Here is a 24,652-nt window from a genome sequence, read left to right as displayed (position 1 = left end):
AAAAGTGACTAAGTAACTCAATTAGTTACTTTTTAAGGGAGTAACGCAATATTGGAATGCATTACTTTTCTTAAAAAGTAACTAAGTATCTCAATTAGTTACTTTTTAAGGGAGTAATGCAATATTGGAATGCATTACTTTTCTTAAAAAGTAACTCAATTAGTTACTTTTTAAGGGAGTAACGCAATATTGTAACGCATTACTTTTCTTAAAAAGTAACTAGAGTAACGCAATATTGTAACGCGTTACTTTTCTTAAAAAGTAACTAAGTAACTCAATTAGTTACTTTTTAAGGGAGTAACGCAATATTGTAACGCGTTACTTTTCTTAAAAAGTAACTAGAGTAACGCAATATTGTAACGCGTTACTTTTCTTAAAAAGTAACTTAAAAAGTGACTAAGTAACTCAATTAGTTACTTTTTAAGGGAGTAACGCAATATTGGAACGCATTACTTTTCTTAAAAAGTAACTAAGTATCTCAATTAGTTACTTTTTAAGGGAGTAATGCAATATTGGAATGCATTACTTTTCTTAAAAAGTAACTAAGTAACTCAATTAGTTACTTTTTAAGGGAGTAACGCAATATTGTAACGCATTACTTTTCTTAAAAAGTAACTAGAGTAACGCAATATTGTAACGCGTTACTTTTCTTAAAAAGTAACTAAGTAACTCAATTAGTTACTTTTTAAGGGAGTAACGCAATATTGTAACGCGTTACTTTTCTTAAAAAGTAACTAGAGTAACGCAATATTGTAACGCGTTACTTTTCTTAAAAAGTAACTAAGTAACTCAATTAGTTACTTTTCAACTTTTCTTAAAAAGTAACTAAGTAACTCAATTAGTTACTTTTTAAGGGAGTAACGCAATATTGGAACGCATTACTTTTCTTAAAAAGTGACTAAGTAACTCAACTAGTTACTTTTTAAGGGAGTAACGCAATATTGGAACGCATTACTTTTCTTAAAAAGTAACTAGAGTAACGCAATATTGTAACGCGTTACTTTTCTTAAAAAGTAACTAAGTAACTCAATTAGTTACTTTTTAAAGGAGTAACGCAATATTGTAACGCGTTACTTTTCTTAAAAAGTAACTAGAGTAACGCAATATTGTAACGCTTTACTTTTCTTAAAAAGTAACTAAGTAACTCAATTAGTTACTTTTCAACTTTTCTTAAAAAGTAACTAAGTAACTCAATTAGTTACTTTTTAAGGGAGTAACGCAATATTGTAATGCATTACTTTTCTTAAAAAGTAACTAAGTAACTCAATTAGTTACTTTTTAAGGGAGTAACGCAATATTGGAACGCATTACTTTTCTTAAAAAGTAACTAGAGTAACGCAATATTGTAACGCTTTACTTTTCTTAAAAAGTAACTAAGTAACTCAATTAGTTACTTTTCAACTTTTCTTAAAAAGTAACTAAGTAACTCAATTAGTTACTTTTTAAGGGAGTAACGCAATATTGTAATGCATTACTTTTCTTAAAAAGTAACTAAGTAACTCAATTAGTTACTTTTTAAGGGAGTAACGCAATATTGGAACGCATTACTTTTCAAAGTACCTTTCCCCAACACTGCTCAGGAGTGTGTGTGTGTGTCCCTCCGCAGACGTGTGTGAGCTGAAGTCTCTGCGGCCGCTGTCCTTCACTGATGGACTCTGTGTGCTGCTGGTCAATGCCGGTGTGCTGGTGAAGCTGCGCTGGATGGACCACAGCTCTCGCCTGCACATGCAGTCCTGCTGCCGGCTCGCCCCCCCGCCTCTGAGCCAGGACGCCTGTGTGGATTACAGGCTCTGTCGGGGGACGCTGTTCATCCTGCTCAGCTCTGGACTCACCTGTATCCTTCACCATATGAGCAGATCACTGAGAGATTACTGCCCTGCTCTCAAACACACACACACACACACACACACACTGTGGAGGTTTATTATGGACATTAGAACATATCTTCTTGTACATACATGAGCCAAATTAAAAGATATTAGAAAAGTATTTCAAGCTTTTAAATTATAATAATAAATATTTAATAAATATAAAAAAACTTTTCAAAAACCAAACTTTTCAATTATATAAAGTATTTCAGACTTTTAAGTTATAATATATAATAAATATATATTTTTAAATATTAAGTGTTAGAAACTCTAAAATTATAATATAATATAATTAATATAATATAAATATATTTAAAAAAAAAAAAGTATTCCAAACTTTTAAATTATAATAAAATATATAATATAATATAAATATTTAAAAAATATTAAGCATTACAAACTTTTAAATTATAATATAATATATAATAAATATATATTTTAAAAATATTAAGTATTTAAGACTTTTAAATTATTATATAATATAATATAAATATAATAATATATTAAGTATTCCAATCTTTTAAATTATAATATAATATATAATATAATAAACATATATTTTTAAAAATATTAAGTATTTAAGATTTTTTAATTATTGTATAATATAAATATTTTTTGAGCATTAAGTATTCCAAACTTTTAAATCATAATATAATTAATGTAATATATATATGAATATATATTTTTTTGAATATTAAGTATTTCAGACTTTTAAATTATTATATAATTAAATATAATATAATATAAATATAAAAAATATTAAGTATTCCAATCTTTTAAATTATAATATAATATATGATATAATAAACATATATTTTTTTAAATATTAAGTATTTAAGTTTTTCAAATTATTATATAATATAAATATTTTTTTTGAATATTAAGTATTCCAAACTTTTAAATTATAATATAATATATAATAAATATATATTTTTAAATATTAAGTATTTCAGACTTTTAAATTATTATATAATATAAATATTTAAAATATATGTATTTTTTAAATATTAAGTATTCCAAACTCTTAAATTATAATATAATATAAATATATTTTTAATGTAATATTCCAAACTTTTAAATGATAATAAAACAATAATATTTTTTTTAAATATTAAGTATTCACATTTTTTTTTATTATATGAAACAAAATATATTTATATATATATATATATAACAATTTTCCTTTTTGACTTTGAAGAGAAAAGTGAATATAATATAATATAATATTTTTTCAACAAACATATTTATTATATTTTATATAAACACGGTTTACACACGTTTACTATACACGTTTTACTATTAAGCAAAATTAAGCCTGTTTTAGTATTTAGTAAGATTTCCTTTTATTTAATGACATTTTTCTCAATGGTTCTAAAGGCCGTACAAAAAAAACATAATGTAAATTCTATTTATTTATGTATTTCTATTTATGTATTTTTTGTTATTACTTATTATTACTCTTTTAATATGTCTATTTTTCATAATAAGAATGTTTGAGGTGAAATGTGTGTGTTCTTTGACGCGGTGTCAGATGTGTTTGACAGCACTGATGGGCGGCTGATGGCCACAGTGGACTTCCCCCTGTACTGCGGGTCAGCAGCCGGTCCTCCAGACGCCTCCTCCTTCTGTCTGTTCCAGATCTCACTGGACCTCAGTACAGCAGTGGCCATCACCCAGCAGAACCACGGCCTCGCCCTCGACCTCAACCACTACTTCCTGTACGCAGAGCAGCTTGCTTTCAAAATCAACACTTGTTATTTTTGTGTGGAAATGTTTTATTCTTTTCCATCTAGGATGATTAATATTACATTAATATATATAATTACATTAATATATATATATATATATATATATATATATATACTTAATACATTTATATATTTGGAAATTTTATATAATTTTATATATATATACACACACACATAAAAAATATATTTAATACTAACATATTATATAATTGCTAACTATTAATATTATACAGTACTATATACTTAATATATACTTTATAATAATAATCTTGGATATATGTATGAATTATATAATTATGAAAATATTAGATTTAATTGCAGCTAAATTATTTATATTATAAATAATGTAATAATGTTTTTATGTAAATATATATATATATATATATATATGTAATCTTGGATATATTATATATAAAATGTATTATATATATCAAATTACTTTAAATAGCATCTGTATGCTTCATAATAATTATTTTAATTCTCTGCTGCCACCTGCTGGTCAAAATAGTCATGATGTCTTAATTCTTAGTAATATTGTTCTTTAATTCATATTTAGACATTATAAAATCTCTATTATAACATTTACAATCACATTTAGTCAAAATAAATTTATTTCAAATATCAATATTTATATTTGCAATAAAATGCGTATGTGTAAACACGTTTAAAGGAGTTGAAAATGTGCCATAAAACAAACAACATTTAAAAATTAAAGTGAGCCAATGAGTGGGTCTCTGCTGCCACCTGCTGGTCAAAACATTTTGCCATACTACTCACTAATATGGTTCTATAATTCACATTAAGACTTTATAAAGTCACTATTATAACATAAACAATCACATTTTGTCAGTTTATCACTTCATTTCACCTAAGCTCTGTTTGAACTAATTTACTGCTTAAAGGCCTTAATTGCTTGAACCCGCTAAATGTTGCTTGCAGCTTTAATTATTATTATATTTTCTATTGTTGTGTAATATCATTAAGTGCACTATAAAATATCTTTCAGATTTATTCCTTTTTTGTGTGTATGGATTTGTTTCAATCTGATATTTCTATAAATACTGTATATATATATATATATATATATATATATGTGTGTAATAAATACATGTAAAAATAAATACAGTATTATATTAATAACAGTATTTAATAGATATATACTACATAATTGCATATGAAAAACTGTTATTAATATTATACCGTACTATATAAATGAAATAATATACGTAAATGTAAAAAATAAGCATTTATTATATATAACATTGCGATTAATCGTAGCTGTATACTTAATATTATTGTTATTATTATATTTCCTATTGTTGTCAAATATCATGAAGTAAACTGCACCTTCCAGATCTTTTCCTTATAGTGTCGTTGTGTGTTTCAGGATGTATCCCGATCACTTGTGTTGCCGCGCGGCCCCTGATCAGCCCTTTCTCAGGCCCACTGAATCATGGGATCAGGACAGCCTCGCGAGCTCCGCCCACAGCCTGACGATTCTGGATAAACCCTTTCAAACGGACAGGTACTGGATAAACCCTCAGGATCGCTGACCTTGTTGTTTACCCCATAATGCATCACTCTCACTCTGGGCTACATTTCTCAAATCTTCAGGTCGTGGGAGGCGCGTCTGTCTTTGCTGTATAGCCGATGTAAAGGTCCGGACCGGCCGGGTCAAAGGTCACCCTGGTACAGAGACTTCCCGCACATCGAATGCCGTCGGGCGGCCGCCACTGCCAAACTCTCCCAGCCCTCCGTGAAGCCAGGGGGCGCTGTGACGTCTTTTGACGTGCCGGAGAGAGCCACAGCAGCCGGGCTGAACGTATCCGAGTTCTCCGCACTGGTTACGTTTGTTTCCCCTGCGAACGCTAGCACGGTTCTGGCCTACTGGGACCTGGAAGGTCAAAGTGTCACGTACCAGCGGTCAGACGCTCCTGCTGTACCTGTCCACAGATCTGCGGACGAACACCTGTGTCTGCTACTGAAGGGTGAGGCACGGATCTGACCTCTGACCTAACCAAAATAGGACCGGTTTTATTTCAAATGCACCGGCTGGAATGCGATCAGCGATTTCTTTAGATGGCACACCGGTCAAGAACATGGCTAGGTTACAATTTAACACACAATTCAGGAGCTTATTTTAGGACCATCATTTTTTTATTAGAAACTAGGGATCTGATTGAGACGCAGCCACACACACACACACACACACACACACAGACAGACAGGACATTGACAGCGCGTTCTCTTGTGTCTTGTCGCGCTTATGGTTTAAAAGAATTTACATGAATAAGAGTATAATATGATCATATAATGTAACGCTGGGCAAAAATGGATATAAAAACGTACACTACGTTAATTGCGTTAAATATTTTAATGCGTTAAAATTAGAGAATTAATCGCCCGTGTAAACGTGATAATTTGCCCAGCACTAATTTAAACATTAATTTAAGCATTAATTTAAATATTTAAGCATTTATTTAAAAATGTATTTAAATATTTAAGCATTTATTTAAACATTTATTTAAATATTTAAGCATTTATTTAAATATTTAAGCATTTATTTAAATATTTAAGCATTTATTTAAATATTTATTTAAGCATTTATTTAAATATTTATTTAAGCATTTATTTAAATATTTAAGCATTTATTTAAACATTTATTTAAATATTTAAGCATTTATTTAAATATTTATTTAAGCATTTATTTAAATATTTATTTAAGCATTTATTTAAATATTTAAGCATTTATTTAAACATTTAAGCATTTATTTAAATATTTAATCATTTATTTAAACATTTATTTAAATATAATAATTTTAGTATTTAAGCATACATTTATTTATTAAAGCATTTTGTATGTATAAGCATTTTTATCCATTTATGCATTCAAGAATTTATTTAAATATTTATTTATTTATTTAAGCATTTATTCAAGCTTTTTTTAAGCCTTTATTTAAACATTTCATTTATGTATTTATTCAAGAAATAATTTAATTAATCATTTATTTAAACATTTATGTGTTTAAGAATTCATTAATTTATTTATGCATTTATTTTTAACATATATAAGAATTTATTTAAATATTTAAGCATTTATTTATTTATTAAAGCATTTTTTATGTATATGCGAATTTTTATTAATTTAAGCATTTAAGCATTTATTCAAGCTTTTTTATTTAAGCCTTTATTTAAACATTTCATATATGTATTTATTCAATTATTTATTTATTTAATCATTTATTTAAATATTTAAGCATTTATTTAAACATTTATTTAAATATAATAATCTTAGTATTTAAGTATACATTTATTTATTAAAGCATTTTGTATGTATATAATATTTTAATCCATTTATGCATTCAATAATTTATTTAAATATTTAAGCATTTATTAAAGCTTTTTATTTAAACATTTATGTGTTTAAGAATTCATTAATTTATTTATGCATTTTTTAAATGTAGAAGAATTTATTTAAATATTTAAGCATTTATGTAAATATTTATTTAAGCATTTATTTATCTATTAAATCATTATATATAAGATTGTTTTTAATTAATTTATGCATTTAATTTTAGCATTTAATCAAGCTTTATTTATTTAAGCATTTTTAAAGCATTGTAATATTATTTGTACTGCCTTTTTAAATATGAAAAAAATGGGCCTTGTCAAACTCGCTCAAATTCTTACACTTGCCCATTTTTCCTGCTTCTAACACATCAACTCTGAGGATGAAATGTTCACTTGTTGCCTAATATATCTCACCCACTAACAGGAGATCATCAGTGTTACTCACTTCACCTGTTATGATGTTATGCCTGATCGTTACTGAATGATTACCATAATGTGTGTGTGTGTGTGTGTGTGTGTGTGTGTGTGTGTGTGTGTGTGTGTGTGTGTGTGTGTGTGTGTGTGTTTCAGCATCGGGTCTGTCCGTGGTTCTGTTCTGTGTGACGCAGGAGGAGCTGTTAAACAGGCTGATGGTTTTCGGCACCGCTGGTACGGTCGACTCGCTCTGCCATCTGAACGCCTGGGGACGCTGCTCAATACCCATACATGCCCTACAGGTACACACACACACACACACACACACACACACACACACCGGCATCTGACTGTAGGCACACGTCACAATATTCCTCATTATAATAATTCATACGCAGAATAATGGGGCGGGGCCTGGTTGAGTTAGTCAGTTGTGGCGGTTATGGTAAGGGGCGGGACATTTCCCAAACACCAATCACAACACACTACTCCAGCCGACCAATCAGAGCACAGTGTGCTTTTCAGAAGGCGGGGCTTCATAGAGACAGGAACTAAACCGAGCGATACTGACAGACTGGGAAGAGAGGAGCCGCAACACTAGAGAATATGAGGAAATAATCAATATTACTGCAGGAAAACCTGCTCTAGGAGAGACACAACACAACATCAAGCCTTTGAAAAACAGCATAATAGGTCTTTAACCCTCTGGAGTCTGAGCTGTTTTTGGGCCCTTTAGAAGTTTTGACATGCTCTGTGTTTTTTTCAGTTGCTTATAAACATATTAATGGCAAAAGTGTAATTACACTGTATTCAGCACAAACTGGGATACCATAATATCTAAGCAACATGTATGTACATGCTTGTATTTTTGAAAGAAAAACGTTTATTCATGATATTTGAAAAAACTAAAAAAATTGTTTTAAAATGAAGGCCTCAAAACACACAATAGTTATGTGTTCACAAGACTTTGGACTCCATGGTGTATTTGCATTGAGTTTTTGCTTCAAACTGATGTGAGAATCATTGAGTCTACTCATTCACATAAAACAATACACCCATTCAAAATTTGTAAGACAGTTTTTCTTCACAAAGCCAGTATGTGAGGAGGCGTGATATCTAATGAATAATGATGGATATCACCTGAGAGGACAAATGAACATAATACATTGCATAATGAGCTGCATAATGAGCTGCATAATGAATGAGCTTAAGGTGTGTGACTGAGAGCAAAAAAAGCTCTTCTTATTTAGTTGAAAACTGTACTTGTCTAGTGAATGCATCTTGATTTAAGAATGTTTAAATATTTAGACTAGAAACAAGACAAAAATGAGCATTTTTTCCTACATTTTTTTTATGTTTTTAAAAGTAGTCTCATGCTAAAAACATTTAATAATAAAAATTAAGATACAATTTATACAAAACGAAATTCACTTTAAAGAAAGTAATTCTCTTTCTACAAAACAAAACTCCAGAATCATTTCTGACAAACTTTGATATTAAATAAAAAGAATACCATTAGGCTATAATATTTAAACATCAATATGAAGCACAATAGGTTTGACTGGTCCTATATTTATAGCATATGAGCAGACATTTGCGAATAAAAGCTTTATTGATGTGACACTAGGCTCTTTTACAATAAACACGTTATAATCTGTCCAAAACAAGCCAAATAAATCTGGTCTAAACAGTCTTGCGTGTATGACATTTAATGCTGCAACAGGATTAATATTTAAACGGTCTTTTCGCATTTAATATTCACAGATGCTAACAGAATAAACTGACCTTACAATCAGTCCTTTGCTTTCATAAATGAACAGCTTTCCATGAGGAGAATAAATCCAGGATTACTGCTCAAACGCGTCTCAAAACGTCTTTATTTTGCAAAAAGCACATCAATTTGTTTTTATTGTGACTGTACACAAAAAAATTGAAACTTAACAGATTAAAATGATGCATAACACTTGCCTGAATGATAAAAAACGAGTTATTAGAGTCTCTTTGGCACTGATAAGAAAAAAAGAGAACTTGAGGCTGCTTGTTGTGTTGTTTTTTGTGGTTTAAAGGGTTAGTTCACCCAAAAATGTAAATTCTGTCATTAATTCCTCACCCTCATGTGGTTGGACACCCGTCAGACCTCCGTTCATCTTCAGACACAAATGAAGATATTTTAGTGTAAAGCTGATGCTGAGAAAGGCTTCAGATAGGCCTCCATTGGCATTCAGTACATTTACACTCACAAGACCCATAAAAGGCACTAAAAACATCATTACAAAGTCCATCTCACCACAGAGACTCTACAATAATCTTACGATGCGACGACAATAGTTTTTGCGCGCAAAAAAAAATCAAAATAACGCCTTTATCCAGCTTGTTCTTGTCTTCCGCGTGTGTCTCCACGACGCATGCGTGAGAATATGAGCAGATCCGGCGCTCGGGAATCCATGAAATGCCACTTTAGCCCCATTTTGAGAACTACGCCGAGACCTAAAGCACGATCAGTGTAGAATCCAACAGCTGAGACACGCGCGTCTTCCTCTGCTCGTAAACAAATCTCTTCTGGGTCATGTGTCCGAACGCCGGATCTGCGTCATATTCTCGCGCATGCGTCGTGGAGACACACACGGAAGACAAGAACAAGCTGGATAAAGGCGTTATTTAGATTTTTTTTTTGCGCACAAAAACTATTGTCGTCGCATCGTAAGATTATTGTAGAGTCACTGTGGTGAGATGGACTTTGTAACGATGTTTTTAGTGCCTTTTATGGGTCTTGTGAGTGAAAATGTACTGAATGCCAATGGAGGCCTATCTGAAGCCTTTCTCAGCATCAGCTTTACACTAAAATATCTTCATTTGTGTCTGAAGATGAACGGAGGTCTGACGGGTGTCCAACCACATGAGGGTGAGGAATTAATGACAGAATTTACATTTTTGTGTGAACTAACCCTTTAAGTGCCTAAAACCCCTCAATAATGGTTCACTCAACCTCAACTCAAACTTTGGCTGTATTGTATGTGAAATGTCTGTTTCTCTATATGAATATGAGAGAATCTGATGTTCATTTCAGGCCGGCCTCAAGAACCATCAGCTGGATACGGTTGATTTCTTCCTGAAGAGTAAGGAGAACATCCTGAGCCCCGTGTCTGGGTTTGTTCTGCCCGATCAGACGCCGGCCGCCTCCACCCAATCACAGCTGAGGAGTAAGACCCCCGCTTTAATGAGCTTCTCCACCCGCTGCTCTATTAAGTGCTCTTAAAGGGTTAGTTCACCCAAAAATGTAAATTCTGTCATTAATTCCTCACCCTCATGTGGTTGGACACCCGTCAGACCTCCGTTCATCTTCAGACACAAATGAAGATATTTTAGTGTAAAGCTGATGCTGAGAAAGGCTTCAGATAGGCCTCCATTGGCATTCAGTACATTTACACTCACAAGACCCATAAAAGGCACTAAAAACGTCGTTACAAAGTCCATCTCACCACAGTGACTCTACAATAATCTTACAATGCGACGACAATAGTTTTTGTGCGCAAAAAAAAATCAAAATAACACCTTTATCCAGCTTGTTCTTGTCTTCCGTGTGTGTCTCCACGACGCATGCGTGAGAATATGAGCAGATCCGGCGTTCGGACACTTGACCCAGAAGAGATTTGTTTACGAGCAGAGGAAGACGCGCGTGTCTCAGCTGTTGAATTCTACATTGATCGTGCTTTAGGTCTCGGCGTAGTTCTCAAAATGGACCAAAATCCTAGCCTGGCGTGGCCATACTCAATTCTAGTCAGAATATGAGTCTGGTACCGCTCCATTGAGCTTTGATTATGGGGCGTGTTTCAACCGAGCCAGGAAAGACCTCAATTGGATAGACCCACAACCAATCAGAGCAACGGAGCGACGCGTAACGTTAGTTGTCAAATGTCAACAGAACTCAACTGCACTGTGTTGCCAAGTCCGTGTTTTTCTCCATGTCCGCGGGTTGAAGCGACCCCAATTATGTGATTATATAAACCCAGGAATGCGAATTTTAGCAGGCAACCTTGCCAAAATAACATATTTTGCCAACCAAACGCCATTTTTTTCCGGAGAACCCCCCGGAAAGTTATAGTTTTGGGCTATAGTTTTGAGTAGCAATTGTGCGCGACATTGCAAAAACACTTGGAAACCCTGTCTGCACGCACGCTGGATTAAGTAACGTTATAAGAAAAAGATGAGTGTAAACGATCTTTGGCAGTAATAAAATAATTTAAGGATACACAGAGTACTTACCAACACGATCATCGTTTCTGAGAGAAATAGTAAAGGTGAACGCATATAAGAACAAGTTCTCCGTTTAGGATAAGAGCAAATTCAACCCAAGAGCCTTCGATGACGTGATGATTACGTTACTGTTGATCATCTGTCCATCATCGTCTAAAGCCCGCCCTGACAATTTCATTGGTCCGAACAGTTTCTGTTCGGGCATAATTCCTCCTCTATGGAGCGAGTCCAGACCGAATTGCCCGAGCAAAACATTTTGTGTGCGGGGCTAAATTCGGCTGGCATCCAGGCTACCTAAAGTGTGCATTTCATGGATTCCCGAACGCCGGATCTGCGTCATATTCTCGCGCATGCGTCGTGGAGACACACACGGAAGACAAGAACAAGTTGGATAAAGGCGTTATTTTGATTTTTTTTTGCGCACAAAAACTATTGTCGTCGCATCGTAAGATTATTGTAGAGTCACTGTGGTGAGATGGACTTTGTAACGACGTTTTTAGTGCCTTTTATGGGTCTTGTGAGTGTAAATGTACTGAATGCCAATGGAGGCCTATCTGAAGCCTTTCTCAGCATCAGCTTTACACTAAAATATCTTCATTTGTGTCTGAAGATGAACGGAGGTCTGACGGGTGTCCAACCACATGAGGGTGAGGAATTAATGACAGAATTTACATTTTTGGGTGAACTAACCCTTTAAGAAGTCTCCTCTTAGATCTGCCGGGTTAGTGAAGGGCAGGAGGAACCACGCTAATGTGAAGCTGGAGAGTCTCTAATGTGCCTCTCCTTTAGCTCATGACCTCAGTGGTTGACTCTCATGAAATATGAAATATGTCCAGGTCACGTTTCAATCACAAAAGAGCAAAAGAAAACCTTGCAACCGATATATTCAAAATATATCTATTATATTATTATTTATAATATTGGCATGATTTCTGAAGGATCATGTGACGCTAGAGTAATGATGCTGAAAATTCAGTAAACTAGAAAGTAAAGTTGGGACAAACTGATGTTGGCTTGAAAGCTGTATGAAAGTTTGAACGTTTTATAAGCTTTAAATTTAGTGGAGTGGAAAGAGAAAGACGTTGCCAGCGTGAATTAGCATGTTGTAGCTTGAATTAATGTTTTAACAAGTTGCTAGCATTATTTAGCATGTTGCTAGCATTTTTTAATGCATTGCTAACATGAATTAGCATGTTGTAGCATGACGCTAGCATGAATTAATGTTTTAACAAGTTGGTAGCATTATTTAGCATTTTGCTAGCATGTTTTAACGCATTACAAACATGAATTAGCATGTTGTAGCATGATGCTAGCATGAATTAATATGTTTAACAATTTGCTAGCATTATTTGGCATTTTGCTACCATGTTTTAACGCATTGCAAACATGAATTAGCATGTTGTAGTATTTTGCTAGCATGAATTAGCATGTTGCTAGCATGTTTTAACAAGCTGTTTGTATAAATTAGCTTATTGCAAGCATTATTTAACTGCTAGCATGAATTAGCATGTTTTAACAAGCTGTTTGTATAAATTAGCTTATTGCAAGCATTATTTAACTGCTAGCATGAATTGGCATTTTTTGTTAACATGGTTTAGAACATTGTTAGTATCAATTAGAATTTTTCTAGCATGTTTTTACACGTTGTTAACATTATTTAACATCTTGCTAACATGTTAACAAAGCTGTTAACATAAATGTGTATGTTGCTAGCATGTTTTAACACATATGCATGAATTAGCATTTTGGTAGCATGCTTAACATATTGTTAATATGTTTTGCTAATTCATGCTAACAATGTGTTAAATAATGCTAACAAAATGTTGCTAGCCTGTTTTAAAACAGTAGGAATTAATATTATTAGCACATTGTTAACATGAATTATCCATATTTGCTAGCATTAATTATCATGTTGCTAGCCTGTTTTAGTACACTGCAAGCATGGATTAGCATGTTGATAACATGATTTAGCACAGTTAACATTAATTAGCATGTTTCTAGCTCATTTTAACACATATTGCTAACATGAATTAACATGTTTTTAGCATTTTTTAACACATTGCTAGCATGTTGCTGGCTTAATTTACATGTTTGCTAACATGTTTTTGCACATTGTTAACATGAATTAGCATATTGCTAGCCTATTTTAACAAAGCTGTTAACATAAATTAGCATGTTGTTAGCATGTTTTAACACATAAGCATGAATTAGCATTTTGTTAGCATATTTTATCACATTGTTAACGCATTGCTAGCATCAATTGGCATGTTTTGCTAGCCTGTTTTATCACGTTAGCATGAATTAGTGTGTTGCTAGAATTTTTTAGCACATTAACACTTTTTTACATGTTTGCTAGCCTGAATAAGCATGTTTTGCTTGCATGTTGTTAGCTTTAAGGATTTACCATTTGTTGCTAATATGATTTAGCTTGTTGTTAACATGTTTTTACACATTGTTAGCGATTGATGTGAATTAGCATGTTGCTAATATGATTTAGCTTGTTAACACGTTTTCACACATTGTTAGCGATTGTTGTGTATTAGCAATGTTGCTAGCATGTTCTAAGCTAGTTGCTAGGCTTTGCCAGTGATAAATACGTAGTGGGTGAAGCTTAAATACTCGTAAGTCGGATCAGTTTGTAAAGTCGCAGCAACTCGAGTCAGAAGCGTCTTAAGGGCTGAGTTTGATGGTTGTAGCTTTAAAGGATTAGTTCACTTTTAAATAAACTTTTGCTGATCATTTCCTCACCCCCATGTCATCCAAGATGTCCATGTCTTTCTTTCTGCAGTCGAAAAGAAATTAAGGTTTTGGATGAAAACAGTCCAGGGTTTTTCTCCATATAATGGACTTCAATGGGCTCCAAACGGTTCAAGGTCCAAATGACAGTTTCAGTGCAGCTTTACACGACACCAGACGATGAATAAGGGTCTTATCTAGCCAAACCATCAGTTTCTGAGAGAAACCCAGCAGTATTTATATTATTTTACCTCTTAACAGACGAACGTGATCATCTCTGAGCTCCGCCATAACTTCCGCTAAGTGAGGTCAAATTAGATCGTGGTCATAGATGTATACGTAGATGCCTTATTAGCGACTGCACGGATCAGTAGAATGAGGCATCTACTATCGATATATCTATGACCACGATCGTATTTGACCTTACTTGCCGGAAGTTATGGCTGAGCTCAGAGATGATCACGTTCCTCTGATAAGAGGTAAAATAATAGCATAAATACTGCTGGGTTTCTCTCAGAAACTGATGGTTTGTCTAGATAAGACCCTTATTCATCATCTGGTGTCGTTTAAAGCCCTTTGAAGCGGCACTGAAACTGTCATTTGGACCTTGAACCGTTTGGAGCCCATTGAAGTCCATTATATGGAGAAAAACCCTGGAATGTTTTCATCCAAAACCTTCATTTATTTTCGACTGCAGAAAGAAAGACATGGACATCTTGGATGACATGGGGGTGAGTAAATGATCAGCAAAAGTTTATTTAAAAGTGAATTAATCCTTTAAAGCTCTAGGAGGTAATAACTCCACACGTCTGACCGCTAGTGTGTGTGTGTGTTTCAGACGTTCAGGCTCTGTGTCCAGCGCTGGATCTGCTGCGTTCTGCCATACGGGACACACACACAGAAGCCCAGAGTCAGCAGTTCTGTGAACAGCTACTGAGCATCACGCTAGCCTTCCTCAACACGCAAACCAGAGTCCTCCTCACCAGCGCACCGGGTAAAGCACACACACACACACACACACACTCACTCTGTGATGTGAAACTGAAGCTGACATGCTGTGTTGTGTGTAGAGCTCGACGTCAACCTGCAGGAGTGTGTGCAGATTTTAGACGGCTACATCTCTGATCTGCGTGGGTTCATGAAGAAGTTCCCCTGGACAGATGGAGGTGAAGCATTAGTGTGTCCTCACACTCCAGTGTCCATCGCTGGAACTGACCAGGAGTGGCAGTCGCTGTCAGATGAGGTCAGTCAACGAAAACCTTGCGGTCCAAAGCATAGATATCCATAATAAAGGCTAGATGTCTTACGGCGGAGTCTCTAACGTTATCAGCGGCGTCCATCTTGTCACATGCAAGCTTTCTGGCTGCCATCTTGTCACAGGCAAGCTTTCTGGCGGCCATCTTTTCACATGCAAGCTTTCTGGTGGCCATCTTGTCACATGCAAGCTTTCTGGCTGCCATCTTGTCACAGGCAAGCTTTCTGGCTGCCATCTTGTCACAGGCAAGCTTTCTGGCGGCCATCTTGTCACATGCAAGCTTTCTGGCGGCCATCTTGTCACAGGCAAGCTTTCTGGTGGCCATCTTGTCACAGGCAAGCTTTCTGGTGGCCATCTTGTCAAAGGCAAGCTTTCTGGTGGCCATCTTGTCACAGGCAAGCTTTCTGGCGGCCATCTTGTCACAGGCAAGCTTTCTGGCGATCATCTTGTCACAGGCAAGCTTTCTGGCGATCATCTTGTCACAGGCAAGCTTTCTGGTGGCCATCTTGTCAAAGGCAAGCTTTCTGGCGGCCATCTTGTCACAGGCAATCTTTCTGGCGGCCATCTTGTCACAGGCAAGCTTTCTGGCAACCATCTTGTCACAGGCAAGCTTTCTGGCGACCATCTTGTCACATGCAAGCTTTCTGGCGGCCATCTTGTCACAGGCAAGCTTTCTGGTGGCCATCTTGTCACAGGCAAACTTTCTGGCGGCCATCTTGTCACAGGCAAGCTTTCTGGCGACCATTTTGTCACAGGCAAGCTTTCTGGCGGCCATCTTGTCACAGGCTAGCTTTCTGGCGGCCATCTTGATGTACGGTGAGTGATCTGAACACAAATACTCTTATCTCGCTGAAATCTTGACGGATTTACAAATGGTTTGGTTTCTTACAAACGTTATTAACGTGGCTATAATTATGGATGCTTGAACAAATTATGAATAATTTTTCATAAGTATGCAGTGTCATAACTTCATCTCTGACGTTTAGAACAAACCAAACAGTTTGAAAATCTGTACAAAATTGAGCAAGTTATGGTGATTTAAAAAGTACACGCACCATTAAAACACAATGTTACGAGTGAGCGAGCTGACTGTGACAAGATGGCCGCCAGGTGCGGACGTCGACCTCCATTGGCAGCAGTGCGGACGAGACATCTAGCCTTTTAATGGATATCTATGGTCCAAAGCACCCGCATCCTTTTCAGGAAGTTATTCAGTCTTTACTGCCCTCCATTGGTGTAACAATGTAACTTTCACTGGCCAAAATCACTTACAGACCCTTTCTCAATACCAAACACGGCATGCTATTTATACAGGGCTCTCAAGTCTCACGCATTGGACGTGAGACACACGCATTTCAACACGTTCACACGCCACACCTTGTATTTCTCACGCAGAGAAATGTCCAGGATAATGCCCACCAAGTTGCGCCGCTATTAGGAGGAATCAAGTGAGTTCCACATAGAGTTCAGAAGGCCATGCCACGCACCAGCCAATCAAATAAAAAATACAGCTACCGAACAGCCAATCAGAAAATAGCATTGCTGTATCCGGGTAAGATTTTGATATTCCCGCAACAACAACGTTTACATTCTGCCACCTACTGGTGGTTTAGTTTAATGTTTTCTTTCCAACATTTCTTATCTGTATATTCAAAAATATTTAAAGGTCCTGTTCTTCGTGATCCCATTTTTCAAACTTTAGTTAGTGTGTAATGTTGCTGTTAGAGCATTTATAATACCTGTAAAATTATAAAGCTCAAAGTTCAATGACAAGCGAGATATTTTATTTAACAGAAGTTCCCTTTCAAAGCCTACAGCGAACGGCCGGTTTGGACTACATCCTGTACTTCCTGCTTTAATGACGTCAGTAGAGCAGTTTGTCGACTAACCTCCGCCCACAAGAGTATGCGAAAAAGGGGGCGTGGTCTTGTTGCTCCCGCGTGGATAAGAGGAAGTGTTGCGTTCGGTTGCGTTTGTATAGTTTGTTTGTCGCCATGTTGTCGAGACGCTGTTATTTTCATCCCGGAGTCAAATCACCTTTGTTTGGCTTTCCCAGGGACGCTGTACTTAGAGATCATTGAGCGCATGCATCCCCGTTATGGTGAGAGGCGTGACCTTTCCGGTAACGTGCGCTCTGCGTGCGCTAAGCTGCTGTCCAATCACAACACGGGAACCGCTGGCACAATCAGAACTCGTTACGTGTTTCTGAAGGAGGGACTTCATAGAACAGGGAAATCTTTCAAGCCGTTTTGAGGACAGTGAAAACAGCGGTACACAGATCAGTAAATTGTGTGAAAAATACTGTGTTTTTTTACACGCGAAACATGAACACATGTTATATTGCACACTGTAAACACAATCAAAGCTTCAAAAAAACACGAAAAACGGGACCTTTAAAACAATCTCATAACATTTTTCAGTGTAAATGATTTCATTTGATTGGCAACAGCCCTACAGTGCCTTATTCTAATTTAATTTATAGATCAAATTTAAGAATATAAAATGAAAGCTGAAGCATAGCCTTTATTTAATAAGATTATGGGAAAATGCCCTTCATAAAAGATATGCAGATTATATCAAAGATATCTCAAAGCTGATTGAACACTGGTGAGACTATTGCTTCAGAATAAATTATATTTACAACACAGTAAATTCTGAAAAAATTAAAAAATAAATGAAATTATATATATATAAAGGGAGTGCAGAATTATTAGGCACGTTGATTTTCTGATCATATTTTTTTTCAGGCATATTTGACCAATTCCAAACCACAGTAATCCTAATAACTACTATTGATTTAGTATTTAATAATGTATAAGTGATATATAATTGTTCATGAAGGCTGGAAATGAAAATCACCTTATATTCAGGTGTGCAGAATTATTAGGCATGTTTTCTTTTACAGATAAATTGAGCCAAAAAAGAGATTTAACTCAGAATGAAAAGTCAAAAAGTATTAAATGCCCATGAGAAGGATGCAATGCTAATGCAATACTAGACATTGCAGTTAAGGCATGACCATTGGACAGTGAAATGCTCGTTGGGTCAGCAGGATCTGACAAAAACAGGTGGTGAAGAAAATACACCTGTTAACTGCAAAAGAATGAAGAATTAAGGTGAAGAATTAAGGGTGAAACCATCAGGAACCCTTTAGTCTCCAGCGCCACCATTTCCCAGAGCTGAACCTACCTGGAGTCTCCAGAAGTGCAGGTGTCAGGATCTCAGAGACTTCAGTTAGGTAAAGAATCCTAAAAAATGACCCCCACTAGATAAGAATCATAAGCTATGAAGCTATCCATCTCTGCAAAACGGACTTCAGGATGGACTAAAATGAACTCCCAAAACGTACTGCCAGACTCTGGAAGATGAATTCTTCAAACAGTGGTACTAGAGGATGTGGTGCTGGTCCTTCAAGAGTCATTCTCAACCTATCTGTCCATAAAGCCTATAAAAAAACCTTCTTCATGTATTTTACAACACTTCAGCTTGTGATTCTTATCTAGTGGGGGTCATTTTTTAGGATTCTTTACCTAACTGAAGTCTCTGAGATCCTGACACCTGCACTTCTGGAGACTCCAGGTAGGTTCAGCTCTGGGAAATGGTGGCGCTGGAGACTAAAGGGTTCCTGATGGTTTCACCCTTAATTCTTCACCTTAATTCTTCATTCTTTTGCAGTTAACAGGTGTATTTTCTTCACCACCTGTTTTTGTCAGATCCTGCTGACCCAACGAGCATTTCACTGTCCAATGGTCTCGCCTTAACTGCAATGTCTAGTATTGCATTAGTATTGCATCCTTCTCATGGGCATTTAATACTTTTTGACTTTTCAGTCTGAGTTAAATCTCTTTTTTGGCTCAATTTATCTGTAAAAGAAAACATGCCTAATAATTCTGCACACCTGAATATAAGGTGATTTTCATTTCCAGCCTTCATGAACAATTATATATCACTTATACATTATTAAATACTAAATCAATAGTAGTTATTAGGATTACTGTGGTTTGGAATTGGTCAAATGTGCCTGGAAAAAAAATATGATCAGAAAATCAACGTGCCTAATAATTCTGCACTCCCTGTATATATGTGTGTGTATATATATATATATATATATATATTTATATATGTGTGTATATATATTCCAAATTATTATGGATTATTAATTTGCCTCTTCCCTGACATCTTTGAAATAGTATTAATTCTTGCATTTCTCTATGCACACACACACACATACATACACACACACACACACACACACACAGAGAAATGTTGAATTATATAAAAAAATATTATTATTTATTTATTTATACAAATTTTTCAGATCAGAACCTCGTCCCCACCGTCGCCAAAATCTCACCCTTAACTCAGTTCAAAACTTGAGAGCCCTGTTTATATATAATATTATTTACTGAACCATAATTGCCAGTATAAAAGTATAAGAAGTTTGTACTGTGGGAAATAAACAAGCAAGCAATTCATAAAAATATAAAGTTATGAAACTTAACTTTTGCCCTTAGCCAAATCCGTTTGCTCGGGATCAAGTAATCGATTAATAAAGCCAAAGATCGCTCGTTAGAGCCAGCGGAAAATTCCTGAAGGACTGGTCGAGATAAAGCTGTTTTCGGCGTGCATGAGCGCTGAACAGCATCTGCGAAAACGGCTAAACACATTTCTAAATAGCTGTTATGTTTTAGCATTTGGCTAGCCTGTTTTAAAATGCTGCTGGAATTAATTAACATGTTGCTAGCATGATTTAGCGCATTGCTAACATTATTTATCACGTTTGCTAGCCTGCTTTAACATTGCTGTTAACATGAATTAGCATTTTGATAACATGTTTAAACACGTTAGCGTGAATTAGCATGTTGGTGGCTTGATTTAGAATGTTTTAGCATAAATTAACACATTGTTAACATTATTTATCATGTTTGCTAACATGTTTTAACATGTTAGCATTATTTAGCATGTTGCTGGCTTGATTTAACATGTTGTTAGCAGGTTTTAGTACATTGTTAGCTTGAATTAGCATGTTTGCTAGCATGATTTAACGCATTGATAGCATAAATTAGCACATTTTAGCATTATTTATGTTTGTTAACCTGTTTTATCATGCTGATATCATTCATTGTCATGTTGCTAACATGTTTTAACACGTTAGCATGAATCAGCAGGTTGTTGGCTTGATTTAACATTTTACTAATATTTTTTATCAAATTTTTAACATGAATTTGCATGTTGTTAGCATGATTTAGCATTAATTGCAAGCATGAATTTACACATTGTTAGCATTATTTATCATGTTTTCTAGCCTGTTTTAGCATTCTGTTAGCATGCATTAGCATGTTACTGACTTGATTTAACATGTTGCTAGCATGTTTTAGCACATTGTTAGCATGAATTAGCATGTTTGCTAGCATAAATTAGCACATTGCTAGCATAATGTATCCAAGATGGCGGCGCGAGTAGTTCGCGAGGCTCTGGGTCTCTCCAGATTCTGCAATTTTGCGGTATTTTTCCTGCTCATCTCGGGTCTGTTCGTTCAGAATAGTTGTGCCTTAACATCGTACACCCGTGGTGAGATTTTGGATATTGGTTTGCGAATTTCCGACAGTTTTATGGACAATCTTCGACTCCTTCCTGAGATCGCTAGAACACCCGAGGCTATGCACTCTGCCCGGCCGGGCGGAAGTGCTCGCAGGCGGCGCCGAGATCGTAAACAAAGGCGGGGAATACGCGGTGGTCTGAGAGCTAAGCTAAGGCTAAAGCTAAAGCTTACCCCACATCGGCTCTCTTTACCCAGTATTTTCCTTGCCAATGTACGGTCGCTAGTGAACAAAATGGAGGAGATTCGACTCAGCATCACACACAGTAAGAAACTTTTGAACTGTAACGTCCTAATCTTCACGGAAACCTGGCTAAACGGCGGAATACCGGACACCGCTATTGAGCTAGCGGGATGCCACACGCTCCGGGCGGATAGAACATTAGATGGCTCCGGTAAGACCAGAGGTGGTGGATTGTGCATTTACATTAACAAAGCCTGGTGCACAAACTCTGCTATTGTTGGGAGTCATTGTTCAGCTAACCTCGAGTTTCTCATGGTTAAATGTAGACCGTTTTATCTGCCGCGAGAGTTCACTTCCACCATTATAACTGCAGCCTATATTCCCCCGGATGCTGATGCCAAGCTTGCTATGAAAGAACTTCATGCAGCCATCAGTAAACAACAGACTGATCACCCGGAAGCTGCTTTTATTGTTGCAGGTGACTTTAATCATTCAAACTTAAAGTCAGTGCTACCCAAGTTTCACCAGCATGTTTCCTGCCACACCAGAGGAAACAAAACCTTAGACCATGTTTACACAAACATGGCTGGTGCTTACGTTGCGACACCCCTCCCCCACCTGGGACAGTCAGATCACCTCTCTTTGTTCCTCATCCCCAAATATTCACCCCTCATCAACCGTGTGAAGCCATCAGTAAAGACCATCAAGGTGTGGCCTGCGGGGGTTGACTCCACACTCCAGGAAAGGTTTCTACACACAGACTGGAGTGTGTTTGCTTCTCAAGCCACCAGTGGCGCTCACACGGACATTGACTCCTACACCTCCTCTGTATTGGATCATATCAATACCACCATTGACAGTGTTACAACCCAGAAACAGATCACCACATACCCAAATCAGAAGCCATGGATGAACAGGGAAGTGCGACTCCTGCTGAAGTCACGCAATACTGCCTTCAGATCAGGAGATGCACAAGCCTACAGCGCATCCAGAGCTAACCTGAAGAGGGGCATCAAAAAGGCCAAGCACTGCTACAAGCTAAAGATAGAGGGTCACTTTTCCAACTCTGACCCTCGACGCATGTGGCAGGGCATCCAGGCCATCAGTGACTACAAACCCACCCACTCCACCCCCGCAGCCACTGATGTCAACTTCCTGAACGAGCTAAATCACTTTTATGCTCGCTTTGAAAGAGACAACAGAGAAACTGCCACCAAGCTCAAACCCTCAGCTGACCCACCAATCACACTCTCCTCCACAGATGTCTGCAAGTCACTGAGCCGGATCAGCGCGCACAAGGCTGCTGGACCAGACAACATCCCTGGTCGTGTTCTCAGGGCATGTGCGGAGCAGCTCGCTGAGGTTTTTACAGACATTTTCAACCTGTCTCTTGCCCAAGCAGCTGTACCTTCATGCTTCAAACGCACGTCCATTGTGCCAGTGCCAAAACACTCTAACCCGAGGTGCCCTAACGACTACCGCCCTGTAGCACTCACACCCATCGTCATGAAGTGCTTTGAGCGGCTGGTCCTGGAACACCTAAAAGACTCTCTACCATCCACATTGGACTCACACCAGTTTGCCTACCGCAGCAATAGGAGCACAGAGGATGCCGTTTCCATGGCACTGCACTCTGTGCTCACTCACCTGGACAATAAGAACACTTATGCACGCATGCTGTTTGTTGACTTCAGCTCAGCATTCAACACTGTCATCCCAACCAAGTTAATAGCCAAACTTGGAGACCTGGGCATCAATACCTCAATGTGCAACTGGATTTTGGACTTCCTAACTGACAGACCCCAGAATGTTCGTTCAGGATCCACCTGCTCCACATCCATCACACTCAACACTGGTGTACCACAGGGCTGTGTGCTAAGTCCGTTTCTCTACTCCCTCTTCACCTCCGACTGCAAGCCTGTGTATGGATCTAATTCTATCGTCAAGTTTGCGGACGACACAACGGTGATTGGGCTCATCAGCAACAACGATGAGACTGCCTACAGGGAGGAGATCCAGCACCTGGCCACATGGTGCACCGAAAATAACCTGCTCCTCAACACCACCAAAACGAAGGAGCTCATCGTGGACTTCAGGAAGGAGTCAAGAGGCACACACGACACCATCCACATCAATGGAATGGCTGTTGAACGTGTCTCCAGTTTCAAGTTCCTGGGGATCCACATCTCAGCGGACATGTCGTGGACGACCAACACCTCCAGCCTGGTCAAGAAGGCTCACCAGCGCCTCTTCTTCCTGAGGACACTGAGGAAGAATCAGCTCTCCTCGGCTATCCTGGTGAACTTCTATCGCTGCGCAATAGAAAGCATCCTGACCAACTGTGTCGCAGTATGGTATGGGAGCTGCTCTGTTGCGGAGCGCAAGGCACTGCAGCGGGTGGTGAAAACTGCCCAGCGCATCACAGGGACTCCACTGCCTGCCATCGAGCACATCCAGAGGAAACGCTGTCTGCATCGAGCTCGCAGCATCCTCAAGGACTCCTCTCACCCAGCCCACAGACTGTTTTCTCTCCTGCCCTCCGGAAGGCGTTTCAGGATCCACCGGACCAGGACCAGCAGACTTAAGAACAGTTTTTTCCCCAGAGCTGTCTCTTTATTGAACTCAAACCCCCGCTGATCCACTCCCCTCATATACTGATAACTCTCCTACCTCACATCCACCTTCACTTTGTTATTTGCACTACCGACTCTTTATTACAGTAACAACTGTTTACTTATTCATTTTGCACTACCACACCGTAACTGGATTATGCTCATTTGCACTGCCGACTGTTATTTACAGTACCTACTGTTTACATTTGTATTTTGCACCGTACTTCTAACTGTAATATGCAATCACTTCCACTGCACTTTTACACTTTTTTTCGGATAGCTTCTGTCCATAATTTATTGCACTACCTTAATCCACTGCCATATTCCTAATTTTAGCCTAACATATCATTGTATACCTCTATCTGTAAAATTCTGTTTATAGTAATAGCCATCTGTATATTATATTATATTCATAGTACATATCCACCTGTAAATTCTGTTTATAGTATTAACCATCTGTATATTATTCACTGTACATATTCACCTGTAAATTCTGTTTATAGTAATAACCATCTCTCTATTTATAGACATATTTATATATACTCAGTACATATCCATGTCCTGCACTTATGCAAACGTTGTATATCCTGCACTTGCTGCTATTGCACTTCTGGTTAGACCTAAACTGCAT

At 36.9% G+C, this 24,652-nt stretch overlaps 1 protein-coding gene across 3 annotated transcripts in view; it reads left to right on the top strand.

The window, feature by feature from the left end:
- Positions 1-24,652, top strand: part of spg11 (SPG11 vesicle trafficking associated, spatacsin) — a 96,600-nt gene that overhangs the window by 3,264 nt on the left and 68,684 nt on the right. For all 3 annotated transcript variants that reach the window (XM_079810167.1, XM_079810166.1, XM_079810165.1), the window contains exons 3-10: positions 1,607-1,834; positions 3,400-3,586; positions 5,004-5,141; positions 5,231-5,604; positions 7,538-7,683; positions 10,449-10,581; positions 15,210-15,365; positions 15,442-15,614. In XM_079810167.1, the coding sequence (XP_079666293.1) occupies positions 1,607-1,834; positions 3,400-3,586; positions 5,004-5,141; positions 5,231-5,604; positions 7,538-7,683; positions 10,449-10,581; positions 15,210-15,365; positions 15,442-15,614 (1,535 nt within the window). The remainder of the gene's footprint in view (positions 1-1,606; positions 1,835-3,399; positions 3,587-5,003; positions 5,142-5,230; positions 5,605-7,537; positions 7,684-10,448; positions 10,582-15,209; positions 15,366-15,441; positions 15,615-24,652) is intronic.

This window comes from Gobio gobio (genome assembly GCF_949357685.1).
Source record: "Gobio gobio genome assembly, chromosome: 25".
NCBI classification, from domain to species: Eukaryota; Metazoa; Chordata; class Actinopteri; order Cypriniformes; family Gobionidae; genus Gobio; species Gobio gobio.
The sequence above is the reverse complement of the archived record's forward strand: the minus strand, read 5'-3'. Positions and strand labels throughout refer to the sequence as shown.